The sequence below is a fragment of the Amblyraja radiata genome, chromosome 10 (genome assembly GCF_010909765.2).
Source record: "Amblyraja radiata isolate CabotCenter1 chromosome 10, sAmbRad1.1.pri, whole genome shotgun sequence".
Lineage (NCBI taxonomy): Eukaryota > Metazoa > Chordata > Chondrichthyes > Rajiformes > Rajidae > Amblyraja > Amblyraja radiata.
The window spans coordinates 52,539,037-52,552,304 of NC_045965.1; the positions used below are offsets into that span (position 1 = coordinate 52,539,037).

The following is a 13,268-nucleotide window of genomic DNA, read 5'->3' on the forward strand; positions in this document are numbered from 1 at the left end:
AGGACAGGCAGCATCTCTGGAGAGAAGGAATAGGTGACGCTTTGGGTCGAGACTATTCTTCAGAAGATGGATGGGTTGCCAATCAGCAGACCAAGTTAAAATTACTTTCCAAGTGACTTACCGCTTTTGGAACATCTAAATAAGACAATCCATTCAAGTACTTTCGACTATCAGCAGGAGTGACCACGTAGCCACTCTGAGGCTCCACCCAGCATTCAGTCACCAAATTTAACTCTGTGTCAAGTTCAATGGCCTCAACCTCTGTGTCATTATCATCATCTGTAGAAAAACTAAGAGAACATTGGAGGCAGATATGAAGTTGCGTTTGAACCTCCTGTCAACAAAGAATTCAGCAAGCTATTGTGGAAAATAAAGCAAATAACATTTGATATATAATAACATCACAAAAATAGAAAAAATGATCAACTTCTGCAGTTAATAACAGATCAGACTGATGAACAATTGTAATGACTAGTTGTCCATTTAGTGATTTATAATAGATGATCTGTTTATTTTCTGCACCGAACATGATAACAATACAAGTGATGTGTGAATCTTTACCCCTGGATCCAATGGGTAGAAACATGTAATTAAGAGTAAGGAATTAAAAGATCTTTGATATTACTGACTGACTGATCAGACTGACTGAACTTAGTGCCTTCCACCACAGTGAAGAATGCTGTTGTGGATGTTTGTGTTAAATCTTATTGTGTATTGTGTGGTCTTTTTTAATTGTACCGTTGCTGGCAAATTCATTTCACTGCATATATATGTGTATGTGAGGAATAAAACTGACTACTATTGATAATAGGGGGCTAGTGTTTGACGAGGGTAACTGATTATGAAGAATGTGAAAGGGTTAATGAATAGCACAGCCAAGGCTGAAGGTTTCCTTTATGGATGTGTAGTGGATGGACCAGTTGCATTAAAAGCAAGTCAGATGCTGAAGACTGCAGAAGGTGGCTCACTTTCTCACACCCCAAAGCCTTTGCACCACCCATAACAAGATCGACAAAGTACTTTATATTTGCTGGATTGAAAGCAGTTCCAACAACACTGAAGAGGTTGTACACCATCAGCCAAAATGGAAATCTCACCACCTCCAAACTCCCTTCCACGTCACAAATTATCATGACTTAAAAACATAGATCACTTATTAATTGATTTTGGATTCAAGATCTGGAATTTCTTCACCACAACACTGTGCAGAACATTTATCACAAAGACTGAAGCAGTTCAAAGTTTGCACAAATGCAATTAGGGATGGATAATAAATGCTGGTCATGCTAACAACCTCACCCACAAATAAATCTGTGCATTAAATTACCATAATATGTTCCCACGTATCTAAAATTAAAATGGCAAGATCTCTCATGGAGTATCTATTCAGATCGAAACCCCATGATAAAATTACTAAATATTTAATAAAGTAATTTTGTTTGCGCATCAAGACTATAAAGATAATGCTCTTTAATCTGCTTTGCTCAGGTCAAAGGGATTCCTGCCTCCAAACCGCATAAAAATCACTAACAAAAGATTTACTCATTGAAATTTTACCTGTCTTTAGTTGAAGTGGAGTAAGGTGGAAAGGTGATGTACTGGACCAGGCACGTGTGGAGCTCATCATTATCATCTTCGGATCTCGAATTGCCCTGTATCAACACAAACTGCATTAGTAAACAGCTCCAAACAGGCCCAGAGAAACCATTCCAAGAACATTTATGAAATGTTGCTGTAAAGGGTGCACTTAAGTTACAAAACAAAGTCCTCGCATTGACTTTCAGGACTGAATAATTGACTTTTGAAGTATACATGTGTTTATCTGAAAGTCTGCAACCAGTTAATTAAAGAGAGCTCACAGTAAACAAATCTTATAGTCAGAGTCATATAGCACAGAAACAAGACCTTCAGCCCAACTCATTCATGCCAACGAATGATCTAAACTAGTCCCATTTGCCGACATTTGCCTCATACATCTTTAAACTTCTCATAAACATATAACTGTCCAAATGAATTTTAAATGCTGTTCTTGTACCTATCTCAACCAATTCCTGTGGCGGTTCACTATAATAACCATCACATTCTGTGTGAACAAGTTACCATCATCTATCTTTCTCTACACGTATAAAACTCTGATCTTGGATGTGTGTGTGTATTTATTTGTGTATTTGAGTGTGTGTGTGTATTTGTTCGTCTGCGTTTCACACCTCCTCGAAAACACGAGGCGGTGACATTTTTACATATTCCGATAGAGATTTACGCCATGATGTAAAAAATCGCCTCATCTGAAAATGCCTCAAGCGCCTTGCTGAAGTTCAAATGTACCACATCTATGGCCCTGCCCTTGCCTACCTTCAAGGTTAGTTCTTCAAAAAACTCAATCAAATTCATGAGACACAATCTTCCATGCACAAACCATGCTGACTAACATTTATCAACCCTTGGCTTTCCAAATGCGTGGATATCTTAGCCCTCAGAATCTTCTCCACTAACTTTCCGACAGCAGATTTTAGGTTTACTGCTCTAAAGACCCCAGGTCTGAAGAAGGGTCTCGACCCGAAATGTCACCCATTCCTTCTCTCCAGAGATGCTGTTTGTCCCGCTGAGTTACTCCAGCTTTTTGTGTCTATCTCCAGGTTTTTTCTTTGCAGCCCTTCCTAAATACAGGCACAACATTAACCACCCACCAGTCTTCCTGCATCTTACCCAAGTCTAACAGTGATTCATATATCTACGTCAGGACTCCTGCAATTTCTGTTCTAGATTCCCAGTGTCCATGGATATCTCTGATCAGGCCCAGGAGATTGTTCTAACAGCAAACATCTTAGAACAGCCAGCTCCTCTTTGACTGATAGATTGTCCTCAGACATCTGCATTAATTTTCCAAATTGCCTAGTCTTCACGACTTTCTCCATGGTAAAAACAGAGGAGAAATATTAATTGAGGACCTTGTTCATCTCCTGCAGTTCAAAGCGTAGATGACCACCATGGTTTGTGACAGGGTTCTTTTCTCTCTCTAGGTGCCTTTTTCCTTTAAAATACTTGTAAAATCTCTTTGGCAGATTCTTATGTATCCTTCTCACTCATAGACCAGTTCCTTTTAAAATAAGGATTATTATTTCCAATCAGAATTCACAGTCACGTCCAGACAAGTTTTTCCATTCTATGGAGCACTTTATCCTTACCCTTATTGGCAATTCAATCACCATGGTGACAATACCATCTCCAGTTGCTGCAAAATGGAACCCTTCAGACAAACGAATCCTACATTGTAAAATGAGGAAAATAGGAGAGTTAGGACAAAGGTTATACTGTTGCTGATTGGAGATTAATTAATCTCCATTTACTAAACAGATTATAAAGGAAACAGGCCCTTCAGTCCACCAAGTCTACTATATTAACTGAAACACACATTTACAATAATCCTACTTTAATTCCATTTTGTTCTACCCACATTCCCATCAACTTCTCCAGATTTCACTACTCGTTTGAACACTGAGAACAATAAACAGTGGTCAATTAATCCACGTGTTCACACAGAGAAAATGCTAACTCGAGGAGATCGGGTTCTGCAAGGTAATGGTTCTACCAGACAGCAATGAAAGGAGGTCAGTGGTTTAAAAATTAACTAGGTTTCTCTCACCATACCATACTGCCTGATCCGCTGAATGTGTCCAACACTTTGTTTTTATTAGATTTTTGTCATTGCTGATCTTTATTTACTGTGGTGATACAGACAGAATTCTTTCCTTTTTTTCCTTGCAGAATATATTCCTTTTTACCCCTCCAGTATCTTAAGTTTCATTTTTTATGCAATGAATCAAGAAAGGATTTCAACTGTTTCTTCCAAACTTCCAAAGTAAGTAATGAAACTATTTAAACTACAGTTTGAAACGTTTCCCATCCTGTGGTCTTCTGCAAATACTAACACAGTATTACAAATATATGAATCTAAATAAATATTTTCCAAAGAAAATATCTTTCATGGATCTTCCAGACATAACACTGGCCCAAATCTTTCTGAGACATGTTAACAATTCCACACAGATCTGTTGAGTGTCAGGAAGTTCAAGACTTCTGTATGAATGTATAGGTCGAAATCTCCACTAATTATAAGGGGAAATCATCCTTTCTACACATACACCAAATTTAGCAACTCCATGCATTTTGATAGATAGAACCGGCTGTGAGGAAGAAACCTTTTTAATCAGTCTTAAATATATTTGTTTTAAGGTTCTAACAATTTAAGCATTATTTTAATAATTTAATTTTAATATGATTTATTTTCCATCGCTTTAGATGTTTTTTGAATATTTTTGAATGTTAGTAAATTATTCAAAATTCAAAGTGTTTTTGGGTGGAGCTGGTTAATCAGGATAGCGTCATCTATGTAGAACAAGTTGTTCCATGATATTCAGCTCCAGGCAAATGCCACTCCAGCAAGGAGGCAAATGGTTAGGGAAAGCACTTGCCACTGCGAAGAAAAATTCGATTTTCAGACCAGAATGGTGAATTCCTACTTTTTCTTAGGAAATATGAATTTCCCAATTAAAAGAAATAATCCACAACGTGTTCCCATGAAGAGAACCCCTTGCGCATGGCTTGTTGCCATTGCCACGTAGTAGGAAACATCTGAAGCAGATGGTATCTTGTAAACACAGATCACTGCAACATGTTCAGTTCAACCCATACAGTAGTTTGTTTAGCTGCTGAGATGCTGCCTGTCCCGCTGAGTTACTCCAGCTTTTTTTGTCTATCGTCAGTAAGGTTTGTTTATTGCATTGCGCTATTTTTTTTAAATAGCTGTGTAACTACAGAATTCCGTGCATATTCAGTCTTACGCTTTCACACATGCATATTTTAAGAAACAATGAACAGCAACACATGGAAAATAACTAGCTGAGCTGGAACTAGACAAAAATCTCAGGTCGAGACCCACATCTTAAACGTGGAATATAACACATGACAAATGGATGTGGAGAAGAACACTGCAAATCGTTGTGAGAACCTTCATCATCAAATTAATCGCTTATAAAGGTGGGTTGATTAGTAATAGTCTTACTCAGTAAGAGTAGATAGGATCTGTGCTGCTGAAATAATGGGTAGTGATGGCCCCAAAGCTGGCTGCAGAGACCACACCCAGCGCTGATGATAGAAGTAACGAGACAGGGAGGCCAACGTGGATGAAGCTGTGCGATTGGTTGTCATTGTCGTTGCTCCTGACATTGAGGCAAGATGTCCACAGTTGTCCAGGTTCAAGATAAAGGGAGTCCGATAGTCTGTTGGTAGCTTCTCATACCTTGAATGTAAAACATCAGATTTTTTTTTTCTCGAATTGGACAGTTCACAGGACAATTATAAACACCAGGTGAATCAAAAGACTTGAGGTTAACACCAAGAAATAACTGAGATTTTGTTTTAAAAGATCCATGATATTACTGAAGGATGATGCAGGCATGTGAGAGCCAAATGGCCTAATCTTGCTTCTATTTCTTATCATGTGCGTACAATTGTGGCATTGTTATATATTTTTTATTTTCAAACATTATAGAAATATGAATATATATATATATATATATTTTTTTTTTTAAATTCACGCCCCTTTTTAATTTTAATGTTGCTACATGATAATATTCATATTGGTCCCGATATAGGCATACCAATGTGTGGATATGCTGATTATCGTTACACGTTGTTTTTTATTCATTAGCGTCTTTATGTAGTTACGGATTCAGGAAAACGCTGGAAGGGGTGAGCTGACAAAGCAGGGGTTTCCAACTCATTTTCTACTCGCCAATACCTGAGGAGGAGTTTTTCCAGTGGCTTCTTCAATATTACAACACAAGGTCGATCAGAAAGTGCTAGCTGGGTGGCGGGAAGTGGGGGAGATTTTGAAGGAGAGGCATTTCCGAGCAGTTTTCGCTTGACTTTTGGCGTTGCTTCTTTGCTCTGCACCCGCTGGGGAAATCGCAATGAGAGTATTTGGTTTTGTAGCTCATCCACAATCTGGCAATACAAATAGAACATATTCAACACAAGAGAGAACTATTTATGGAGTCAATATTCACCATGCTAAACACACAGACTCAATTTCAGGCCACACTGGCCAAAACTGGAATTTTGTTTTACTATAAATGGTGAAATAGTTGACTCCTCGTCATTAAATACTTCACTGACAAACAAACTCAAAAGAGTTTTTGACATCTTTTTTTTGTTGTTTTTTTTTTAATTTTTTTAGAAGTTAATACAGTACAAAATAATAGTGGTGCCTAATTTTAGGTGTCAACGATGTCATAACGTAATACATTCTATGTACAACCTCTAGTTTCATGTTTTTGAAAAGGAAGTAAAAAAAACAAAATAGAGAGAAGAAAAAGAGAAAAAATAGATAGTAGAAAATAGAAAAACGTGAAGTGTGTATATAAGAAAAGAAAAAGTAGAAAATAGAAATAGGAGAAAAAGACCCTTAAAAAAGAAATTTTCAAATCTTTGTTCGGAGATGTAAATCTATTCACGACCTGACCTGAAATCAGTAATCTTTACGGTACTGCTGCATCACATGATTCCAAAAAGTCGATGAAAGGGGACCAACTCCTTAAGAATTGGTCATATTTATCTATTAGGCGGTCTCATTTCTTCAAGGTGTTGTACTATGTCCGTCATATTCCTAATCCACATTTTAATAGTTGGTATAGCTGTATTTATCCAAAATTTAAGTATCAATTTCTTTCCAATTATTAACGCATAATTAAAGAATACTTTTTGGTCTTTGTTTAAATTGAATTCTTCTACTATTATTCCAAATATAATCCATTCCGTATTAGATTCTATTCTTGACTTGAAGAGCTTTGTAAATATATCAAATATATCGCTCCAAAATTTATTCAGCTTTGTACATCCTACAAATGAATGTGTTATATTGGCGTTTTGAAACAAACATTTATCGCAGCTGGGAGTGACGTTTGGGTAGAATTTATTCAACCTCGTTTTTGAATAATGTAGTCTATGTAATAATTTAAATTGAATTAAATTATGTCTTGCATTAATGGAACAATTATGTGTGTTCATCAGATACTTTTCCCCATCTATCTTTCGGGATCTTTATCATCAGTTCATGTACCCAATCTTCTCTTAGTGCCTCTGTTGAGGGTAATTCTCTATTTAATATACTATTATAAAAATATGATATTAGTTTTTGTGAATCAGCCTTAATATTCATTGCTTCTTCTAAAGGGTCTAAAAATATAGTTTGAAATCTATGTATATATTTCTTCATAAAGTCACATATCTGTATATATTTAAAATATTGATTATCATTCAGTTTAAATTTTGATTTTAATTGTTGAAATGATAACAATTTGCCCAATTCATACATATCTCCTATTTTCCTAATCCCCAGTCTATCCCATTGTTTATATGTTTAGTCGATAAGAGATGGTTTGAATGCAGGATTGTTCAATATTGGGGTTAGTACTGATAGATTATTTAATTTCAAGGATAATTTTTGTATTGTGAATAATTTGACATCTAATGGTAATTTAAAAAAAGCACCTCATTCCTATGGATTGTCACCACATATTTGATCCCTCATTGCATTAGTACTTTCATAAAATGAAACAAACACTCATGTTCATATTTACTGTACATATTTATGCACTTAGATTCAGGGCAGACAGAGGCTATTCAACTCCAAAGCTACTCTGCCATTCATTCAATATATACCCAGAGTATGTGAATTGAGGACCTGAGGACATAGGTTTAATGTGAAGGGGAAAAGATTTAATAGTAATCTGAGGAGTAACTTTTTCACACAAGGGGTATATGGAACAAGCTGCCAGAGGAGGTAGTTGAGGCAGGGACTATCCCAACATTTAAGAAACCGTTAGACAGGCACATGGATATGGCAGGTTTGAAGGGATATGGACCAAACCGGGCAGGTGGAGCTAATGTAGCTGGGACACGTTGGCCGGTGTGGGCAGGTTGGGCCGAAGGGCCTGTTTCCACACTGTATCACTCTATGACTCTAATAACTAATTCTTCAATTCAAACACCACCATGAGGACAACCACCGGACCCAACTTTACGCCAACGTCATTGTCCCTACTGCCAATTCCAATTAGCTGTTCATTAAATTTGTCACACATTCTTGCTTTGTTTTGGCTCTGCCTTCACAGATGCTGTTGGGCCCACTAAATTCTTCCAGCAATTTGTTTTGGTTTACTCCAGAGTGCGGTCTTGTGCGTCTCCAGTGTACCTGTGTATCATCTCCAGGGAATAAAGGAATTCCTCCTGTTGCAATCCATTAAGACTGTAGCTGCAGCAGGGGTGTTCAATCCATGGCTTAAAAACATGCCTCACAACTCCAGTCAATTTCCACTTGAAATTTTAACTGTACAATCCAGTGAAACAAGTTTGAGTGTTTATTGCACCTAGAAAAGGTCGTTCTTGGTGGATGGATATTTGATGGATTAATCCTAAATTGTGTTTTTTAAACTTTAAACATTTAAACTGTTACATGAGAATGTAGTTTGACCTTTTACACTGAGACATTTTTTTTTACCATTATGTTACTTCAATTTTAGATTTAATTTAGAGCCTACACTCATTTTAGAATATTTCAGTGCTTGTTTTCCAGGTGACACTCGCATCCTAACGCAAGATAATTTATAACCTAATCAAGTTTAGCATAAATACCATTCTTCCTTTAAGTGACCAAATCAGAATGGCTTTGTGAAAAGTGACATAATGGATACAGTATAGCAATTAAAAAGTGTTATGCCAATTAGTGAGAAGGGAAAACAACCAAAATATCACAGAAACTGGAAAAAGCAATCTACTCCAGACTTTGAGCATTTCTAAACATAAGGCAAGTTTAGTTTAGAGATACAGTGCGGAAACAGGCCCTTCGGCCCACCGAGTCCGCATCGAACAGTGAGCACCGCACATTAAAATTACCCTACACTCACTCGGGACAATTTCACATTTACACCAAGCCAATTATCCTATAAACCTGTACATCTTTGGAGTGTGGGAGGAAACTGAAGATCTCGGAGAAAACCCAGGCAGGTCACGGGGAGAACGTACAAACTACGTACAGACAAGCACCTGTAGTCAGGATCGAACCCGGGTCTCTGGCGCTGTAAGGCAGTAGCTTTACCACTACACCACCATGCCGGCCAAATTATATTATTTAATGCAAAAATTAAAAAAAGCTGGAGACTGCTTGGCACCCAATTAACAATTCTTTCCCTCATACCATTAGTTCAAAATGGTTGCACTTTGTGCACCCGCTACATAATGTACCGCAATTACCCGCCAAGGGTTGCGCCTACAATACATTCCAACCCTACAGCCTCTAACACTGAGGACAGGGACAGCAGGTGCATGGGAACATCACTACCTGTAGGTTCCCCTCGAGTCACACACCATCCTGATTTCGAAATATAATCAGCGATTCTTCAATGTCGGGGAGCTTAAACCCTGTAACTATGGGCTCTAAACCACCGAGCAATACCCTGTTCCAAAAGACATACCTTAGTCCTAGCTTGTGCTTGCATTCCAATAGGAAACCCGAGACGAAGTACCATGCATGGAGCTTTGGAAATAACCCGTACAAGGTAAAAGGAAGAAGGAGGCTGATCTGCTCCACTGTCAATGAAAACATATATTTTGATTCATGAAATACTTTAAAATGGTGTAAAAAATTGGATGCAGAAGTACTTATTTCCAACACATAACAATGACTCCCCATCCCAGTACTCAAACCTTATGTTGAGAGTTTCCTCACTTCAGCACGATATTTTTTTCTCAAATGGTTCCATAAAAGATATAAGCATCTTAAACAAAAAAGCTGGAGAAACTCAGCGGGTGCAGCAGCATCTATGGAGCGAAGGAAATAGGCAACGTTTCGGGCCAAAACCCTTCTTCAGACTGATTCAGACAGGCTCGAAACGTTGCCTATTTCCATCGCTCCATAGATGCTGCTGCACCCGCTGAGTTTCTCCAGCTTTTTTTGTGTACCTTCGATTTTCCAGCATCTGCAGTTCCTTCTTATGCATCTTAAACAGTTTGGCTTTAGCAAGTTGACATTGCAAAAGGCATGATTATCTAGTACTTCAATGGCACTAAATTATAGAAACATTTCAACTTAAGCCTTCAATCTTAAGTGCCTTATCACTTTTACATGTGGAGTATGTTGTTTTTGTTGGGAGACATTTGTAACATGCGGCATGCACCATGAACTTTAACCTCCCAAATTCGATACGCAGAAAGTATTAAGTAAAAATGAATTCTTACTTATAATGGAGTTTAACATACGAATATCCTTCTACCAGCACAAAACTACTCCAATCCCTTAGAAGGGAAGTTAGTGCTGAAAGAGAAATGCGACACTGGATGGTGCTGTAACGGCCATTACTCCCAGGAGTATGGATGTGCTTTGGCACTGGGCTGGAAATGCATTAAAAACAAGTATTAGCGACACTAAATTGTTTATGAGAGGCAAAGCACAGGAGTAATCAATCAAGAACAATGATGGACTACATCTTCTTCCTCGTAAGGTTAAGTTCTAACGAAACTGCAACATTAGTGCAGAAGCAGCACGATTTCTTCTCAAAATCCAAAGATCCAAAATCAAGAATCACAGAAATCCAGTGACTATAAACTTACATATCATGTTCCAGCAGAATGCCAATGCGATGCATGTGGAGCCACCGCTGCCAGAAACTGGCATCCATAGATAATATCGGTTTCCAATAAGAGGCAAACTGGGATTGACTGGAGTCCTTAGCACCACTATGCTGCAGTGATAATACCTAGAGAAGACGATGTATTAATATCGCATACATAATGGCAATAAAAATGAATAATTCAATCATAACAGAATTAATGCACAGATAATGACCTTACTTCATTGAAAGCTAAGCTAGGTCATTATTCCAGAAAAGGCTGCAGCAATACCTCATTCGTACTGATACAAAAGATGTTTGACTCCCACTCACGCATCAAATTATTTTGAAGAACTGGATAGTTCTTGCAAAGAGCTGGCTGGCACCTGCGCAAAAGGACTGAAAGGCCTCTATGGTCTATGATTTAATGACAGGTGTCCTCAAACTTACTTGTCCAAAACAACATTAAAGTCCCTACTTTGTGGTAGCCATGTTTTAAATGATTCCAGGCCTCCTGTTTCTATTATTTTATTCATCGGTTCTTTCAGTATTGATCACCTTGCATGTAAAGAATTTTAATTCTTAATTTTAATTTTATTATTTTGAAGTTTTATCTGTGTTAGACTTCCACAGTTCGGTCAGAATTCATTTCCCAATCTAACATTTACTTTGGTAACACATCAAGTATTACCCAAAACAACTTGTAGAAACTTTGGGTAAGAAATTAAAATGTGTCCTTATTTTTTTCTTGTAATCTATAGTTTGGCATTTGGACAGGTAAATGGATAGGAAAGGTTTAAAGTGATATAGGGCAAATGTAGACAGGATGGACTGGTGTACATAGGGCATCTTGGTTGGCATGGGCTGCTTGGGGCGAAGGGCCCGTGTCCGAGCATTCCCCACCAAAACTACCTAAAAGGAATTAAACTTGCAACATTTAAATCTTATTGTTGAATCAGTATGCTATCAGCCCAAAGAATAAAGCCCAAGGAATAGAGTTGTGACACAAAAAACCCTATTGTTTCATTGTTACTTGCACATTAAGAATTTGTTATACCTCAGTGCATCAAATCTTTTGTTTCGATCTGCCGTGTGTCTGTGACTATAGGCAGGCAAGATCAGGAAAGGATTTTTTATAAAGGTAGCTTTCTTGTTCACCAATGCTGTTATACTTAATTAATTCAATCTCAATTGCCCAGATAGCATTGTGTTATACACATTCAAGCCCTCCACATAAATCGAACAGGTCTCAGAGTGTTTGTCCAGTTACTTAACCAAGCAACAACTGCACATCCTCTGTTGAGGGAATAGTTAATTATTGATTAGCTAATGTTTCACTTTAGAGACATGACAAATCACTAAAGGTCTGACCACGTTTAAACTATAATGTTTATTCCCGAAATTTGTTCAATCAAAATCAATGACAGGCTTCTGAAAAATGCAACATCTTTTCCCTTTTCCTTCTTCTAAACCTTACCACTGAGTTGGCAAGCTTACAAACTGAAAAGCAAAGTTTGCTGGCATTATTTTAATGGAACTAAGGATACTCAAAAGGGAGTTATGTAAATATCCACGGTCAAGAGTACTTTTAAATAGAAACAGATGGAAAGGTCACATTTGACAGTACATTGCGAGAGACACTCAATATCCATGCAATTTTTTGTCACATTTTGCAGTTATTTTGCCTCCTGTATGCATAGATTATATGTACAGGATGTTAAGTAGTCCACAATATCAATTACAGTTTTATGCGGGGGTTATGTGCTTGAAAAGCAGCATGCAATTCAAAAATGGGTAAATTAAACATATATGTGACTATGCTGTCAGCAAAACATTTGAGCATGTTATTCTGAAAACAACAGCGTGTAAATCAAGGTTTGGTATTAAAGGAACAAACGCGTTATTATAAAGACACATAAATGAAACATGCGTAAAATGTGGAGTGCATGTACTATGAACTCACAGTGCCCTCCATAATGTTTGGGACAAAGACCCATCATTTATTTATTTGCCTCCGTACCCCACAATTTGAGATTTGCAATAGAAAAGAAATCACATGTGGTTAAAGAGCACATTGTCAGATTTTAATAAAGGCCATTTTTATACAATTTGGTTTCACCATGTAGAAATTACAACAGTGTTTATACATAGTGCCTCCATTTCAGGGCACCGTGTTTGGAACACAGCAATGTCATGCAAATGAAAGTAGTCATGTTTAGTATGTTGCTGCATATCCTTTGAATGCAATGACTGCTTGAAGTCTGCGAGTCATGGACACCACCAGTTGCTGAGTGTCTTCTCTGGTGATGCTCTGCCAGGCCTGTATTGCAGCCATCATTAGCTCATGCTTGTTTTGGGGGCTAGTCCCCTTCAGTTTTCTCTTCAGCATATAAAAGGCATGCTCAATTGGGTTCAGATCGGGTGATTGACTTGGTCTCTCAAGAATTGACCATTTTTTAGCTTTGAAAAACTCCTTTGTTGCTTTAACAGTATGTTTGGGATCATTGGCTTGCTGTAGAATGAACCACAGCCAATGAGTTTTGAGGCATTGTTTGAAGTTGAACAGATAGGATGTGTCTATACACTTCAGAATTCATTATG

The 13,268-nt window shown here is 37.6% G+C and overlaps 1 protein-coding gene across 5 annotated transcripts in view; it reads right to left on the bottom strand.

Moving 5' to 3' along the window:
* szt2 (SZT2 subunit of KICSTOR complex) overlaps nucleotides 1–13,268 on the bottom strand; it is a 198,604-nt gene that overhangs the window by 146,313 nt on the left and 39,023 nt on the right. For all 5 annotated transcript variants that reach the window (XM_033028842.1, XM_033028843.1, XM_033028844.1 and 2 more), the window contains exons 12-19: nucleotides 10,669–10,814; nucleotides 10,297–10,449; nucleotides 9,534–9,648; nucleotides 5,801–6,006; nucleotides 5,063–5,299; nucleotides 3,186–3,264; nucleotides 1,558–1,652; nucleotides 122–290 (exon numbers count right to left, since the gene is read on the bottom strand). In XM_033028842.1, coding sequence (XP_032884733.1) covers nucleotides 122–290; nucleotides 1,558–1,652; nucleotides 3,186–3,264; nucleotides 5,063–5,299; nucleotides 5,801–6,006; nucleotides 9,534–9,648; nucleotides 10,297–10,449; nucleotides 10,669–10,814 — 1,200 coding nt within the window. The remainder of the gene's footprint in view (nucleotides 1–121; nucleotides 291–1,557; nucleotides 1,653–3,185; nucleotides 3,265–5,062; nucleotides 5,300–5,800; nucleotides 6,007–9,533; nucleotides 9,649–10,296; nucleotides 10,450–10,668; nucleotides 10,815–13,268) is intronic.